Here is a 17728-nt window from a genome sequence, read left to right as displayed (position 1 = left end):
TCACTTGATTATTTCTCCCTTCTTAATGAATGATATGCATCTCTCCTACGTGTCCGAGAAAAAAAAAGTTTATCTTATCATACCAGAAAGATAGTTGTCAAGCCTTCCTTTGCTTAAATATTCGAAACAGAGCAGTCTTTCGCATTTGTCAGCCACAATAGTTGTTCCCTCCTTTTCAAACTGCCTTCCTTCTCTATAAGAACTGTAGCCTAAAAATCTTACAATATTTCGGTGTTGAGCCATCATCATCATTTTATTAACCTCCTGATGAAACTTGCTGTCATCAGTATCCCCAGTGAAAAGCCTCTGCACAGCAACGCTCCGCAGGATGCCCTGTTCAATTTCACTAGGTGCTTTGTTAGCATGGGCTTGAGCCTTACATAAAGTTCAGCTTTGCTATGCAAAACAAAATTACCTTGTACATTTCTGTGCATAGATTAGTATCAACCTTGCGCTCACTAGAAAAATTTTCAGTGATGAACTGTAGAAGTCGATATGATAGATGACTCGGCTTCTTGCTTCCCTCAAGTATACACTCCAGGACATTAAGTTCCATATATATATCATCAATTCTGAGTTAACAACATATTTTTGCAAGAGATCAGAAAAATATAAAAAGAAACTTGCTTCCAGAATAAAGCAAAGTTTCCTGAAGTAAATGGGACAAATGGATGAGGTTAACCAGTTTTTGGGGAAAAAAAACTTAAATGCCGCGATAAGTGTTATTTGGTATTCTGATTGGGCCTATAGCTAAGTTTTGGTATCGGCACCCTTAGTGCTAGATCGTTCAAAAACAAGTATAGTCATCCTAGCTCTATTTTTTCACACATTGGTTATTTATTTGTGTATTTTTAAAAGCAACGTCATACTGGACCAGTAAAGAACCCATTACCATTACAAAATAAGTTACAGCGGTTGAGTTTCAATTCTAAATAGCCAATGATGTATAATTGGGAAATCTTGGTTGATGTTGCTTCTTTGTTAAATTGCCACTTGGAAATGTGCAAACAACTGTTAAACTTAGTCAGAATGCTAATACACTGTGAGAAGGACCTGTTTGGTGGAGCTAATCTTGCTTCTAATTCTATACTGAAAGTTTTTCTAGGGCAAAACATTCCATGGATGAAAATGATTCTTTTGGGTAAATTCCGTGGAGAAAATGATCCTGTGTGAGAAGTTAATGGAGAGAAGCTATTTTTCAGCTCCTAGAACTTCAGCTCATTTTAGAGAATTATACTTCACAGAATCTGGCAGAGTTCTTCTTAGAATCAACCAGGGAGCTACTCTAGAAGCATTGCTACACATATCGTAATCCCATAGGGATACTAGGCCCCTATATGTAGGGCTGGACGAAAAGCTCACAACTTGGTAGCTCGCTCAACTCGGCTCGTTAGTGGCTCGGCTCAGGTCTTAACGAGCCAACTCGAGCTAGCTCGCAAACCAAACGAGCCAGGCCTGTTATCATAGATGGCTGGGCCAGCAGGCTGCAGGCAGCAGCAGCCGGAAGCCCCACAGGCCGCATCCCACTCCCAGCCCAATTAGCCAGCCCACCATACAAAGTTACAAACCCTAAACTCCCCCACTGTCCCACACCGATCCCAGCCGCCACGGCATCGGTTCGGTGCGTCCCTCTTCTCTCTGCCCCTGCTTCTCAACAAAGGTACACATCCAACAGAGAGCCATATTAAGGCAGGCAGTTTTCCAACATCCATCTACTTTCCTTCGATATAGCAGATGGTTTTTTTTTTCATCTTAAAAATATAATAATTGTAGAAACAAAAACTGCTTTTGGTGAATCCAAAATTTTGATATATGAAACACAGAGTGCTTCAGATCCTTCGAAGATCACATAGTCCATAGACGGTAGAACTAGAATGTGTGTACCTCGAATTTTCTCGAAGAGTCCTGGAATCTTTGTACAACCTGCAACTCAGAATATAAAACAAAATTCGTATGGTATACCTCATATTAAATTAAAATAAAGGAAGGGTAAATTAAAACAAACATATTATGTAAATTCTATTAGCAATATACAGTGTCAACACTTATATGGCTGAGATGGTAACTTTTAGGCAGTATAGCTTGCCAATAGTTTGGCGTTTGACAAAGGTGTCAAGAACAGTATTTTGGTGGCAAATTATTCATGCTTTTACTAATTTTTAGAATATGCATGGGAGTTGTGTATCTTTCCAACATTACATTTGTTTGGGCCTCAGTTTGATCTCACAACTAATGTAATTGTGCTATAATTACTGCCTCTCTGTCTTTTTCCCCCTCGAACACGCGGGAGAGCTATGTATCATTATATTAAGAAGAAAAAGGGGATGAGCCCTTACGACCCACCCGCCCACACAGCAGCCCAGCAGGTCAATGCATTGACATTTAAAAGTATTTAATTTTATGATTTTGTTGCTAAAAATGTTGTAGGATAGAAGGAATTAAGAGTACAATACTTCGTGCAAAAATAATAAATTTAAGTATTAATCAGATCGAATCTTGCTAGAGATGAGAGAGTTGACTAGGAAAAAAACTTGTTCTCTAAAATGAAGACCAAATAAAATGATCGTTACATGAATTCTATTTACTAGATGAAAACTTTTTAGGGAAGCTAGTCAGATTTGATATTTTTTTGGAGAAATTTTGTTTATTATTAGACTTTTGAAAAATATAAGTTGACTAAGAAAACTTTGTGTAATTAAGATATACAATCTTTTTAGTTTTTCCTTCTAAAAGTTTTGCTAAATTTAACTGTATTATTTATTTCATATACAACATATATTTTTTGTAATTTAAAGGCCATTTTTAAAATATTTTTGAGAAAGATTATTTTTATTAGATTTCAAATATATAAGTTGACTAAGAAAAATAGGTGTAAGATATACAATCTTTTCAATTTTTTACCTTTAAAATTTTCATGCAATTTAAGTGTATTATTAATTTATGGTATATATTTTTGGTAATTTAAATGTCATTTTTTACAGCACATGCAATTCAAATGCGAAGTCATTCAATAAATACGGATGAAAACATTTACATATGTATCCAGTATTTTTTGAATTTTAGTCGAAATTAAGGCGAAGGATAGTGTCAATCAAAATTTTAATGGATGAGATATGAATTTTGGAATGGTTGGTTTCACTTGGTTGTTCGTTTAATTCGAAAATGGAAAAGCGAGTTCTGTAGATGGATCGTGGGCTTGGCTCATGGGCGGTGGGGAGGTTCGGCTACTACTTGTTGGGCCGAGGACAGGGAATGGAGGAGGAGTTGGGCCAACTTAGACCAAGGGAGATGCAATCATCAAAGTTGCCGAGGCCTTCGTTCGTTACTTCGCCGTGCCGTACATAGGACAGGAGACCACCGGCCACGGGTGCTGCCAGGGCGGCGCGGCGAACGGAGTCAATCATCGAGTTGCTTGCAAAGCGCAGACTAACGACGATGATGCCGCACACGAACGGCACGGGACGACGTCGACGCGCAGTGGGATGGAGTAGCCGCGGTCAGCTCTGCAAGGCTCTGTTTCAGCATTCCTGAAACAACACGCATTCCCGAGACACATCCTAGACAACGCAAAAACCAGGCCTAAAAAATACCACGGCACAAAACAGAGCGAAATGCTGAAACAGAGACGCAAAAAAAAAACCAACTACAAAACAAAACGTATATCTGATTATAGTCGTTGTTATTCCATACTCATTTGACTGCGAAAGATGAACAATCCAACAGTGGCCAGGCATCCATCCATCCATCCCTCCCGGTGCATCCTACCGGTCGCGGACGCTGGCCATAGCCAGGGAAAGACCGCCGACCAGGGCCGCGAACAGCCCGAACGCCGCCGCTGGGCCGAGGGTGCCGGCGGCGAGTGCAGTGGCGGCTGAGGAGGCGACGACGATGCCCAACACAGCTGAGAGGTTGCCGCCATGCTCGTTTCCGGCGCCCGCACCGGCTGCCTTGACGCCGCCCGCAATCGGATCCCCGGCTTTGCCGCCCACGGCAGCGTCGCCCTCGACCGAGACCTGCGCGTACGTTCACATGTCAGATGAGTGGTCAGGAGTGAGCTCAATCGAACACGGACGCCTGGCGTCTCGAGAAATTGCACGTGCACAGGCCCAGCTCACCTGCACGGCGTAAGTAGGGGGACGCGAGGCGCGTAACGCCTCCACGGCGGGCACGACGACGTTGTCAGGCGGCAGGAGCACGTCGTAGACGTCCTGCTCGGTGGCGCGGTCGTTGCCGACGAGCATCTGGACGAAAGGCACCGCGTCCTCACGTGGGGATGCGACGCCGTCGGAGCAGCTGTCGAGCTCGAGCGCAGGCGTTCCTGCGATGTGGTTGTTGTCGAGGAGGAGCGCGACGACGACGGGCGCGGCGTACTCGCGCGCGGGGAGGCCGTTGTCGTAGAACGCGCCCATATAGCCGTGGGCGGCGCGCTGGGGGCAGACCTCGTCGCCAGATTGGCCCATCCAAGCGTGCGAGAACCCTTTCTCCTTCTGGAACAGGCTTCCCTCCATGTCGCCGAGCACCTGGAGCGCTGACGCATCCAGGTACACCACCACCTTGCCGTCCTCCTCCATGAGCTACGAAAGAAAAGACAAGCATCACGCACACAGCACGTTGCTCTGTTCGGACCGGCAGGTAGAGCTTGTACCCGCAGGATGCGGCGCTCGGAGTACTCGTTGACGGCGTCGCTGTTACCGTCGCCGGCGAATTTGACGGCCGGCGAGTCGTCGGGCCCGGAAAACAATCCGGGCAGCTGGCGGCGGAGTCCCTCGTCCGGCACGACGACGTCGACGGGGAGCGCGGCGTGGTACCGCGCGTCGACTCCTTCGCCACGCAGGGGCGCCGCCACCGGTGCGGCGGCACCGTGAGCGTCGGCGATCTGCCGACGGAGTTCCTCCGGCAGGTCCTGGAACCGGACCACGGCAAAGGGCGCGCAGTAGCCTGCACCAGTGGGCAGCGGCTTGGCTAGCACCACCAGGCGGTCCGCTTCGATCCCGCCGTACGCGCTCGGCATCGCCTCCCAAGGCGCGCCGGCGCCGGCGCCGGTGCCAGCCTCGGGCATCTTCCCCTGCGCCATGCTGTTCGGGGCGAGCTCTGGGAAGAGCTTGGTTTCGACTTTTCGAGGTCGAGGCAGGACCGCACTTGTGGGATGCTTGGAGACTGGAGACGGGGAGCAGTGGCGCGTGCGTGTCTTCATTTGGTGACGCGGCCGCGGCTTTTATGGTCGGGTCCAGCCCAGCCCAGCCGCGGCGTACGATTTTTTCCTGTACCGGGAAAGAAGATGGAAGCCAAATGGAATGCGGGGCCCAGTACACCTGTTATCTGGTTACAGGCGTGCATGTGGCAGGGGAAGAATATGCACGCAAGCCAAGTGCTCGTGCTACCGCAATCATCACATCGAATCTTGTGATCTGGAGCATTAAATGTAGAAAAAAAAAAACTAATTACATAGTTTAGTTGAAAATTACGAAACGAACGTTTTGAGCCTAATTAGTCTATAATTAAACAATAATTACCAAATAAAAATAAAAATACTATAATAACCAAATTTCCAAAATTCACGAACTAAACACAGCCTAGATGAAATGCGCGTCGCGTGGCGTACTTTGGCTAGATCTTTTTTTTACCCGGTATCGCGACCACCGGACTGACGGTTCCTTAAATGCCTAGGTCCAAATTAATTACCGTTTTTGTTTCCACAGAGACTCGATTTATATAAAATACATGCAATATTTATAACTTTAAATAAATTTATTAAAAAACTTGATTCAAATATGTTTTTAAAGATACTAATTATGTATAATAAATATTAACATCTTTTAATATATATTTAATTAAAGTTATTTCTTCAAAAATGAAAACGATAGTTATTTTGTAACAGAGGGAGCAGTTACGTTACTTTGATGAATTTGCACCATCATTAATACAGTACTTGTGTGTCGTGAAGTTGTCTGGTTTTCCACATACATGCACCAGGTATCAGATGCTTGTCTAAAAGCGGAAGGAAGAAGCATGTTGTGACGACAGGGTAAAGGAGCCACGTCGCTTTCTGCACATCGCCGGACAAGACAACGAAAGATCTAGCCGAATTCGGCGCGGCCGGATTCACTGTGCGTCACTGCAGCGTAATGTAGCATTTCTTTTGTCTTTGGTAATAATTGTCTAATCGTTGACTAATTAGGCTCAAAATGTTCGTCTCGCAAAATACAACCTAACTGTATAATTAGTTTTTAATTTCGTCTACATTTAGTACTCCATGCATGTACCACAAGTTTGATATGACGGGGAATCTTCTTTTTGCATAGTGCGAAAGTTGGGAGTTAGGAGCAACTAAGGTAGTGTTTGGTTACCAAAATTCATCGAATCTTTAACGCATGCATCAAGCATTAAATATAAATAAAAAATAAAACTAATTACACAGTTTAGACGAAATTCACGAGACGAATCTTTTAAGCCTAATTAGACTATAATTGGACACTAATTACCAAATAACAACAAAAATGCTACATTATCATTTTTCAAAAAAATTCACCAACTAAACCAGCCCTAAACACACCCGAAAGAGCCCAACACGTACGATCACGTCAACCTGATTCATTGACAGACAGATTGATGGCTGCTCCCAACTGCCGATCCAAGTTTCCGAAGCGGAGAGCACTTGGATCCTGTCTTCACGTGAACCACTTCGGCTCATGCATTTGCCTCAGGGCTAGGCTAATCAATGCGACGACAGGGATGGAAGAACGAGATAGATTAGGGCCTTGTTTAGATGCCACCCAAATTCCAAGTTTTTTCACTCTCTCTCCATCACATCAATTTTTAGCCGCTTGCATGGAGTATTAAATGTAGGTAAAAAAAATAACTAATTACACAGTTTAGTTGGAAATCATGAGATGAATCTTTTGAGCCGAGTTGGTCCACGATTGGACAATATTTATCAAATAAGACGAAAGTGGTACTATTCATCGGGTTGAAATTTTTTCGCAATCTAAACAAGGCCTAGGTGAAATACATCTCGGGGTGAACAATTTGATTTTACATCCCTAATTGAAATGATTAGGACATCATTCCATCACGACCCATCATATTGCCCTTAATTGCCCCTTCGGAAAGGTGACAATTCTCCAAGCGTTTTGCTACAAGTACTCCGTACTCCGTAGTGGATTTTTTAAAAGGTAAGTGACCACGTTTCAGCTGCTGCCCCCCATCTCATTGCTGGTTTTACTAGTGACTGACAGCGACCGCAACGTGGTCCTCGGCCGGGAAAAAAAAACCAGACATGAGTAGTGAGTACGGCAATGTTATTCTTTCCAGCTGATCGTGACGGTGAGTCGACGACGGGCGGGCGGCCGGTATTAAAGCCGGCGGAGTCTGTTACTGTGTCCTATAAGTCGGTCCATAAGTGTCAGATTTATAAAGTCGGGTTCTTCGGAGACTGCCTTCCACGTCAAAGAAACAACATATAGTTCATGTGTTGACCCAAGAGTCTAAAACACGACGGGCCGAAAGGACAGTCCGGTCGCTGACCGGGGGTCTGCCCGAAAGAGCAAGCGCCCGCTATTCAACTTCTTCGGCCCACCTCTCCGACTGGAGCGCTCGTTTCGGGCACCAGCCGCCTCCAGGCGGTCTCTCCGATCGGAAAGGCCTAGCCCAAAACGCTGCTTCCTACTCCGACCCCGCGTCTCCGACCGGGACTCCGTAGGAAGCCTGCTTACCACTCTTCTCCGACTGGCGCGGCCAGGGCCGACTGGGGCCATCCGACCGGAGACGTCCGCTCGGAAGGGACCAGGGGCAAACGGAGAAGACAGTGCACAAAGTCAAACCACGATACCGGGACCATACCCTGTACGCTTGCGGGAACAGTGCTCCACAACCGCCCTGGCACAAACAGTATTGTAGGCGCCGATATTTGTGTCTACAGTATTGTAGACGCTATCGGGCTCCCATACGGCAAAAAGCACCCCATGCCTCTGGGCAGCGATAGTGGGCATAGGGGTTCACCATACCTGGTGCACATGGTAAGGGCTCCTCACATAACAATAGTATTTTATAGGTACCAACATCCACCCTTCCTGAAGAAGCCAACGCAACCTCCCATGTACACCTGACATTCTACAGTGACATCAACAGTATTGTGGGCGTCTACCATCATCGCTACCCTCGTCGGCATGGGCAACAAGGCTTAGAAACATCCGTACTCTCTCCCTCTCACCTGTAAAGCCATCCCCTTTTATCTATAAAAGGGGATGTGCTCCCTCCAACGAAGAGGGTCGACTTCTTCAAGTTCAGACTCACTAAATCGATAGCTGACAACCCCTCAAGCACACGCTTGGACTTCTAGCTCATAGCGGAGTTTCAGTCGCCCTCGACCCTTCCGGTCGGACCCGACCGGGACTCTTGAACACCCCTCCTTTCTCCTTCTCGTTTGTAACCCCGCTACAGACTTCGAGCACCTGGACTCAGGAATAAAGTCACCGGTCGACCCCGACTGGATGTAGGGCTCGTTGCCTGAACCAGTATAAATCATGTGTCATTGAGTGCTAGGCCACCTCTGATCACAACGTACAATAAAACTATAAATATTTACTAGTTGATCACTTCCTGCACCGACAGTTGGCGCCGTCCATGGGGAGGACGCTGTACGTTCAACACTTTTTTGTCATCGGTTGGCCCATTTTTCCGCCACCCCCGCCGTGGTCGGCTCGAGCGATACGATTCGCTTCGGCTCGTTGGAGTTTCCCACACTCTCGCTCGCCGGGATGCAGGTTCCACCCATTTTCGAGCCATCCCAGGCCTTCCACTTCGGAAGCCTAGACTTCGTCGCCGACCGGCTCGGTGTACTCCACCTTCGCGAGGAGACTCGCGACCCGGCGCTCGTCGGAGGGACGCCCTCCACCGACTCTAGGACGCGCGACTTCAACGGCGCGGCATCTACGCTTTATTCCGAGCAAACTCTCTGCTCAAACCCCGCTGTAAGTAATATACATGACGTTCTTTACTTACTACATTCTATCTTCCGCTACGGCCTCGTGTCTCCCATGGACACGTACGCCCGGGGGCTCCGAAAGATTATGGCGCCGCCTCCTCTCATGTCTGAGTTCGTGGGGATGGCGGACTATGGTCCCACCTATTTCCTCGACATCATGGACGACGACGTCAGGAGCGACGGCTCCAGCATCGGCGACGTGGCAACCAGCCACCGTCCGTCCCAGGAGTGCGCCATGACGGACGCTCTGGAACAGCCGCCAGGGACAACGGAGTCCTCACAGACTCACGCCACTCCAGGCCCTCATACGGAGACCCCCGAGCTCACACATGAGCACGGGGAGGATCTACGACGACAGTGGCCATATCAGCCACCAACTGCACCAGCGCGCTTGGCGCACCACGCTGTGCCTCGTGCGCATAGACCAGCGAACGACGCTCAGGGTCGCGCCCGTCAACCCCAGCGCAACGCCCCGGTTCGGGGGACCGACCCCCCATAGTTCGCTCGAGCCAATCAGAACATTGCCGCCGCGGCAATGCTCCAGCACAGTCTGTCCAAGTCGAACGACCCTCGCGAACAGGCGATCCACCGGAACCTCCAGGCCCTGGTGGAGGCCGCCACCGTTCAACAAGCGGAGTGCTCCGTATCGCGACGCCGACTCACGACCTCGCTCCTCGTCCGGGGAACAGGGACGCAGCAGATGGGGCACTGCACCCCATCACCGCCACAACCACCGAGTGCAGCACAGGAAGCCACAACCACATCTCATATTGACTTGACGACTGCCCCGTGCCGACCGCCTATCTACGCACGGCTCGGGCTAAACCGAGACGCGCGCAGCGTCGATCGGAGTCCCAGCCCTGACCGCCTTGGACCACGGACCTTTGTCCAACACCTCCAGCAAGCGTCGTTCCCACCGCGCTTCAACGGAGGCCGCGACGAATGTAAGGCCAAGCACCAGGATCAAGACGAGGGCCCCTCCACGCAGAGGGGAAAAAGAACAAAAAGGATCGCCGCCGACCGGCCAACTCTGCGTTGGCCGCCGCGGTAGATTATGCGGGCACTCAGCCCCAGCAAGACCCTCTGGGCCACTTTTATGAGCTCATGGAGAGCCCGTGCACCAACCACAACTACCCCATCAACCATCTCTACAAGGACTACCAGCTCCTCATGCGCCTGCTGAGGTAGGCTGGCATGCCACGGAAAGAAAAAGGCGAAGAGGCTGCAACCGAAGAAGGGGGCGCAGCGGGCAAGGATCCAGACGACTGAAGTGATCCGACCGGAAGCCTACCGACTGAAGGACAACAACGACGACGCTCTCTCCGAGGACCTTGGAACATCTATGTCTTTTCTTCTTTTCCTTAGTTTCAGTCTTACCTTTACTTAGCGAACGCTCCTATAAGAGCACCCCGACCCGAACACTTTTCGGCTCAAGGCGCTTGGGGGCTCCACTAGGGGGCTCTACTACCTCTCTGTTCTTGTTTTTACCTTAAGTACTCTTTTACTTTCGTATGGAGAAACTCCTTCCTACCCGAACAAAAGGGCAGCTCGTTCCTTTGATTTACCTTACGTAACTTTGCTTTAGAACATTCCGACTGATCGCACCCCGCCTTTTCCTACAGCTACGACTATAACACCTCGGAGTTAAGCGTGCATTACCATTTCATCCCATGAGCATAATCATCATCACCTCATGCATAAGCATCATTCATGCATTTCATTTCGAAAGAAATGAAGTATCATTTCATGTGATGCTTAAGTGATTGAAATTCATTTATTGTTCAAACAATGTGAAATGCCATGCTCATGCTTGGATGCCATGATTCTTGTTTTAATCACTAAGATAGCTTAAAAATATTTAGGATACAATTTGGAGCAAAGTTCATATTTAAATTTTTACCAAATTTTGAATTTAAAAATAATTCTCCAAAATTAGGGTTTTGAGTTAATATTGATTTTATTTTGTAATTCAAAATCTATTTGGAATTGGACTTTGGTCATAAAAGCAAAGTTGTAGATCTTGAAAAATGGAACAACTTTTATTTTTACACCAACTTTTAAAACTGCTTTGAAATAGTTCAAAATTTCATTTGAATGAAAAAGGATTTGAAAAGAATTTGAAAAAGAACATTTTTCAGTAAATGGGCCGTGCGCCTCGCCTTCGGCCCAGCTGCGCAAGCCGGCCCGGCCTGCTCCGCGCCGCGCTCCAGCTCCCGTGCGCCGCGCACTCACCCGGCCGCGATAGAGCACGCACGCCGCGTGGCCGCCATGCGCTGGCGAGCACGCTGCGCGGCCGCCCCGGCCTGCCCCGCGCCCTCCTGTCGCGCCTTCATCTGCCCGACCACGCTGCGCTCCTCCTCACTCCTCCACTACGCTCTCTCGCCTCCGCCAGCGCCAATAGCAGCCGCAGCACTCGCCTCCGCCACGCACCATAGCCGGAGTTGGCTGTTCCGGCCACTCCAGTGCGCCGGAGCCATCTCCATCTCGCCAGCAGCATCGCCTCCACCTTTCACAACCGGTGCTCGAGTCTGTTCGCCGTGGTAAGTCTTCTCTGGCTGATAATTCCTCGTCGGAGTAAGCTCTTCCTCGTCGGAGCTTGGCTCCACGCGAACAGCCCCTCTCCGCTCCACCTCTCTCCTTCCTTTCGAGCGCATGAGCACCGCCTTGTCGTCGCGAAACTCTTGCGCGCCTCCCCGCGCCCTGCCGTGGCCGGAGTCGGCGTACCGCCAACGAGCCGCGCCTCCACTCCGCCATGCACGCCGCCGAGCTCCATTCCAAGCTCCTCCCATGCCTTCTCTTGGTGCACCGCGTTCGCCTCGTCGCGGGTGAGATGCTGGTGGTGACCACGCCATCGGCTAGCTCACCGTCGGCGAGAGCTGGCCGGTCAGCTCCGCCCCTATCTCGTTCTGACCGACAGGTGGGGCCATTGACCGTGGGGGCCCGCTCGTCAGCGCCCTGACTCGGGTCTGGGTGCACAGCACCGGGTGCACCCAGCATTTTCATCGGCTGATTTTTGAAAGTATTTAAGAAATGATTTTCAGATTTCTATTTAAATGCTTTGAGAATTTATAACTTGCTTAAAATGGCTCCAAAAATGGTGAAACAAATTTTGTCGTGCTTCTTCTCACTAGATCTACATGCTAAAAATATTGCATGTCATTTTTGAGATACTTTTATGTGGAGTTTTATTTAATCATTGAAATTGCTATTTTCTTAAGAAAGGCATAATAAATCATAGAAAGATCAGAAAAATATGATTCCAAGTTTGTTACTCTTCTTGTGTAATGTACTTTCTGTGAAAAATATATTCCATGTATGTCCTGTAGAAAAATTATGAGGTGTAGTTCAAGTGCCTTTAATGACTGATTTTTGTTATTTTTGCTAGAGAGCAAAATTTGTATCAAACATGCATGTGATAATTTTTGTGCAGTGATTATTTACTGTGTAGAACATAGGAAAAATATTACATATGTTGTTTGACACTTTTTACAGTACAAGGTATTTTCATGATCATAATTATGCCATAGTTTGTCATTTTTGTGTAGGGTAATCCAATTATTCAAATGCCATAAAAATTTGATGGTAGACTACTTAGGGTAGTACTGTGCTATGGTAATTTTCTAAGATTTTTCTATGCTATAAAAATAGATATTGCTATTCAAACCTATTATTAACTAGGGTTTAATCAAATGTTGCTTTATGCATGATTAAGAAATTAGTGAAGCTTTGGTGTATCTTTGAAGCATTTAATGAGATGTGCTGACTTAGCATATTAGTAGTAGAAGAGAATGCAGTAGATGACATGTGCTTGTAGTACATGTTCTTGGATGATATTGACTACCTTGCATTCAAGCATATTCATTGTGTTCATTTCATCCGATGCACCTTTTGCATAAGCACTTACGCACCTGCATCATACAGGATCGCAAACCGAGAGTCCGGTCGTCATACCCGCGGAGCCCGAGGAGCAGCTCGAGGTACAGCCGTAGGAAGTGATCAAAGCAGACGAGGAGGACGTTGAGGAACTTCCGGAGTGCCCCGATCACCGCCCGAGCTCCTTCGAGAGATGCAAGCCCCGGAGCATTTTTCTCCCCGATTTGCGATTATTAATTAATGCTTTATTTTAATTGATGCATTACGTTCAGGAGTTGTTTGCAACCGTTGCTGCATTATACCTTGTCTACCTTTGTTATACTATATCCTTGTTACCCTGGTATCCGCAGTCGAGTTAATGCTTAGTTGGCTTAGACCGGTAGAAGTCGGGTGATTTCCTGTCACCTGCGAGCTATAGGTGGTTACCTGAATCTGTTTGGATAACTATGTAGTCATGGTATAACTAAGTGTTAATTGAAGTTGAGACCGGACGGAGACTTACAGAGTTTTGGACTGTAGTGCTTTCTGTCTATGTCGATTAAGAACCGACCGTTGTTGGGCCTCGAGTCATGTTGAACGCATGCCTTACATTTAGCTGACCGAATAAAGTACCTTTCGACCGCGAAGCTGGGAGATTATTCGGGCCGAGTAGATTGCCCGCAGCGCACTGTACCGGAGCATGTGTGGTAGGACATGGGGGCGCGATGATAAGACCGAAAGGCAGTCGGTCGGCCCCTGGGTACATGTGGTTTCTGGCAAACTCGAGATTTTTCCTGGATAGTTGACTCGGTGACCGATACCTCACTTTAGCGGGTGAGTGAGGTTTATGTAAGGAATAAATCACCAGCTAGTTAGGAATCGATTCGAATCGCCATCGCTCCTGGATAGTGGGCACTTGACTTGAGTGACTTCATCGTAGTAATGTTGATGGAACACTTGGACAGTTATAATGAATATGACATTATGGAAGTTGTTAATGATCATTGGTTATCATTATTTGCTTAATCACATGCTTGCTCTAGTATAGGTGCAAATGTAGTCGACAGGTTAATAATAATTAACTTGACAATAATGCTTTTGGAAAGGTTCTTGAAATACTAAAAATGTCTCTTTTTGTAAACGAGTCAGCTACCCTACTATAAAGCCATTCATAATCCTTGGTGTCACTTTATTTTCGGTTATGTCAGGTAAGTCTAGCTGAGTACCTTCTCGTACTCAGGGTTTTATTCCCACTTGTTGTAGATGGGCAGGTGTATTACGGCTACTGTATCAACTGCCTTTATCCTGCGATGGGTGATGCTTAGGACCATGGGCATGGTCATTCCTTATGTCTCACCTAATGCTTTTGTTGGAGATGATCACTAGCTGACACTGTATTTGAACTCCGTGTGGGTGTGTGTGGTTTTGAACAAATGGCTTCCGCTATTTCTATTTGAACTCGTTTTGTAATAACTATGTTTAAACTCTGATGTACCTGTGATGCGAACTTTTATGTAATATGTGATGGTGACCGCTAAACTTATTACGATCTTGGCTGGTATGTGAGTTGGTTTAAAATCCTTCGTGATTTCATGGACTACCGGGTTATACGGGCTTAAGTTTGCTAAATCGTCTGCCCTGACAGATGATTTTCTTACTTAATTTCGTATAATTGGTCGGTTCTGTTACAACGACCGGCCGAGCCTCACGGGCCACGCCCCAGGCTCGCAAAGTTGCAGCCTACGGAACAAACGGATAGGTACGAGAGAGAAAGAAATTTAAAACAAAATTATGCTAAGGGGGAACTAAGGAACGAAAGGGAACAAGCTTCCCCGAACGGAGCAACTCTATCACAAAAACAGAAGCCGATTGCAGTCATTAAAAACACACACAAACGTTTTACACAGGGGTTCCCCCACGAACTTAAACTTCTTACATTTACTAACTACTTATATTTATCAAGGTATTAAACCGACCCAGCGGCGTCTGCTGACGGCGCGACCGACGAAGGCGCAGGCTGCTCGCTCCCCGGCAGCACGACGTTCGGTTCGATCAGGGCCGAGGCGACGTTCCCCCCCCGAACCAGGCTCCGTGCTATCTGCAGGCTCGGAGGTATCCTCTCCACGCTTGCTTCATGCCATGTCTTGACGGCGAACATCCATCACCCACTCGGCGGAGACTTTGCTCTGACACCGAGCGCGCGTGCGGCAGCAGGCTCTCCCCGATTGACTGGATGTCCTCCATGCTCAGGCCTTCAGCATACCCGCCGCAGATAGTGGCGAAGTCCAGATTCGGGTGGTACGTCGTCACCGAGGTCAGCACCCCCGACGCTCCATAAAACAGCCCGCTCCTGACAAGGTCCTTGACCGCGTCCGGGACCTCCGCCAGCTGAACCGCGGGCGCGCTGGTACTTGGCGCCGACCCAAAGACTTCCGAGACGACGAGCTGGGCAGCGTTGCGGATCTGGCCGAGCTCCCCTTCGAGAGCACGTTGCTCCTCACGGGACTTGGCCAGCTCCTTCAACATTCCGGCTGAAGTTCGCCTTGGTCATCTCCAGGTCTCGCTCCAGCGTCTTCACCTTTTCACCCAGCTCTGCAAGAAGGGCGACAAGCTCAGAAATAGGCGGGGAAAAAATCAGCACCAAGAGAAAACAAAAAGGTACGCACCGATGCGAGAGGCCTGAAGGGTGGAGAAATCCTCTGCCTACCGAGCCACCAGCTCGCGCAGCCGGACACTCACGTCCTCCATCCCCATCACCTAGTCCTGGAGCACGAGCACCTCCCGATCTACTTCCGAAGCGAACGGAGTCAAGTCAATCATCGAGTTGCTTGCAAAGCGCAGACTAACGACGATGATGCCGCACACGAACGGCACGGGACGACGCGGTGGTCAGCCCTGCAAGGCTCTGTTTCAGCAAAACCTGAAAAAACACGCATTCCCGAGACACATCCTAGACAACGCAAAAACCAGGCCTAAAAAATACCACGGCACAAAACAGAGCGAAATGCTGAAACAGAGACGCAAAAAAAAAAAAAAAAAAAAACTACAAAACAAAACGTATATCTGATTATAGTCGTTGTTATTCCATACTCATTTGACTGCGAAAGATGAACAATCCAACAGTGCCCAGGCATCCATCCATCCATCCCTCCCGGTGCATCCTACCGGTCGCGGACGCTGGCCATAGCCAGGGAAAGACCGCCGACCAGGGCCGCGAACAGCCCGAACGCCGCCGCTGGGCCGAGGGTGCCGGCGGCGAGTGCAGTGGCGGCTGAGGAGGCGACGACAATGCCCAACACAGCTGAGAGGTTGCCGCCATGCTCGTTTCCGGCGCCCGCACCGGCTGCCTTGACGCCGCCCGCAATCGGATCCCCGGCTTTGCCACCCACGGCCGCGTCGCCGTCGACCGAGACCTGCGCGTACGTTCACATGTCAGATGAGTGGTCAGGAGTGAGCTCAATCGAACACGGACGCGTGGCGTCTCGAGAAATTGCACGTGCACAGGCCCAGCTCACCTGCACGGCATAAGTAGGGGGACGCGAGGCGCGTAACGCCTCCACGGCGGGCACGACGACGTTGTCAGGCGGCAGGAGCACGTCGTAGACGTCCTGCTCGGTGGCGCGGTCGTTGCCGACGAGCATCTGGACGAAAGGCACCGCGTCCTCACGTGGGGATGCGACGCCGTCGGAGCAGCTGTCGAGCTCGAGCGCAGGCGTTCCTGCGATGTGGTTGTTGTCGAGGAGGAGCGCGACGACGACGGGCGCGGCGTACTCGCGCGCGGGGAGGCCGTTGTCGTAGAACGCGCCCATATAGCTGTGGGCGGCGCGCTGGGGGCAGACCTCGTCGCCAGAGTGGCCCATCCAAGCGTGCGAGAACCCTTTCTCCTTCTGGAACAGGCTTCCCTCCATGTCGCCGAGCACCTGGAGCGCTGACGCATCCAGGTACAGCACCACCTTGCCGTCCTCCTCCATGAGCTACGAAAGAAAAGACAAGCATCACGCACACAGCACGTTGCTCTGTTCGGACCGGCAGGTAGAGCTTGTACCCGCAGGATGCGGCGCTCGGAGTACTCGTTGACGGCGTCGCTGTTACCGTCGCCGGCGAATTTGACGGCCGGCGAGTCGTCGGGCCCGGAAAACAATCCGGGCAGCTGGCGGCGGAGTCCCTCGTCCGGCACGACGACGTCGACGGGGAGCGCGGCGTGGTACCGCGCGTCGACTCCTTCGCCACGCAGGGGCGCCGCCACCGGTGCGGCGGCACCGTGAGCGTCGGCGATCTGCCGACGGAGTTCCTCCGGCAGGTCCTGGAACCGGACCACGGCAAAGGGCGCGCAGTAGCCTGCACCAGTGGGCAGCGGCTTGGCTAGCACCACCAGGCGGTCCGCTTCGATCCCGCCGTACGCGCTCGGCATCGCCTCCCGAGGCGCGCCGGCGCCGGCGCCGGTGCCAGCCTCGGGCATCTTCCCCTGCGCCATGCTGTTCGGGGCGAGCTCTGGGAAGAGCTTGGTTTCGACTTTTCGAGGTCGAGGCAGGACCGCACTTGTGGGATGCTTGGAGACTGACGCGGCCGCGGCTTTTATGGTCGGGTCCAGCCCAGCCCAGCCCAGCCGCGGCGTACGATTTTTTCCTGTACCGGGGAAGAAGATGGAAGCCAAATGGAATGCGGGGCCCAGTACACCTGTTATCTCGTTACAGGCGTGCACGTGGCAGGGGAAGAATATGCACGCAAGCCAAATGGAATGCGCGTCGCGTGGCGTACTTTGGCTACATCTTTTTTTTTACCCGGAATCGCGACCGCCTGACGGACTGACGGTTCCTTGAATGCCGTCCGATGCTGGCAAACCGAAGAATCTCCGAAGAAGTTTTATAATTTCGTGAAGATGTCGACAAGGTG

At 49.7% G+C, this 17728-nt stretch overlaps 2 protein-coding genes across 4 annotated transcripts; both read right to left on the bottom strand.

The window, feature by feature from the left end:
- Positions 1–3660: 3660 nt before the first annotated feature.
- Positions 3661–5200, bottom strand: LOC136472036 (uncharacterized). Its single transcript, XM_066469774.1, has 3 exons — positions 4646–5200; positions 4116–4574; positions 3661–4013 (listed from the first exon to the last, which is right to left on the bottom strand). The coding sequence occupies exons 1-3, from the start codon at positions 5192–5194 to the stop codon at positions 3762–3764; spliced, it is 1260 nt and encodes a 419-aa protein (XP_066325871.1). The 5' UTR covers positions 5195–5200; the 3' UTR covers positions 3661–3761.
- A 9557-nt stretch (positions 5201–14757) lies between these two features.
- On the bottom strand, positions 14758–17364 carry LOC136472035 (uncharacterized). Of its 3 annotated transcripts, none has more exons than XR_010762208.1 (5): positions 16881–17364; positions 16351–16809; positions 15926–16248; positions 15502–15730; positions 14758–15427 (listed from the first exon to the last, which is right to left on the bottom strand). XR_010762208.1 is itself a non-coding variant. In XM_066469772.1 (3 exons), the coding sequence occupies exons 1-3, from the start codon at positions 17307–17309 to the stop codon at positions 15997–15999; spliced, it is 1140 nt and encodes a 379-aa protein (XP_066325869.1). In that variant the 5' UTR covers positions 17310–17364; the 3' UTR covers positions 15896–15996. The 3 variants fall into 3 exon arrangements, 1 of the variants encoding a protein (XP_066325869.1); XR_010762209.1 differs by having other exon boundaries at positions 15502–15621; XM_066469772.1 differs by lacking the exons at positions 14758–15427; positions 15502–15730 and having other exon boundaries at positions 15896–16248.
- Positions 17365–17728: the final 364 nt, after the last annotated feature.

This window comes from Miscanthus floridulus, chromosome 8, assembly GCF_019320115.1.
Source record: "Miscanthus floridulus cultivar M001 chromosome 8, ASM1932011v1, whole genome shotgun sequence".
In the NCBI taxonomy this organism is placed as follows: Eukaryota; Viridiplantae; Streptophyta; class Magnoliopsida; order Poales; family Poaceae; genus Miscanthus; species Miscanthus floridulus.
Note: the sequence above shows the minus strand (reverse complement) of the source record. Positions and strands in the feature narration are given on the sequence as shown.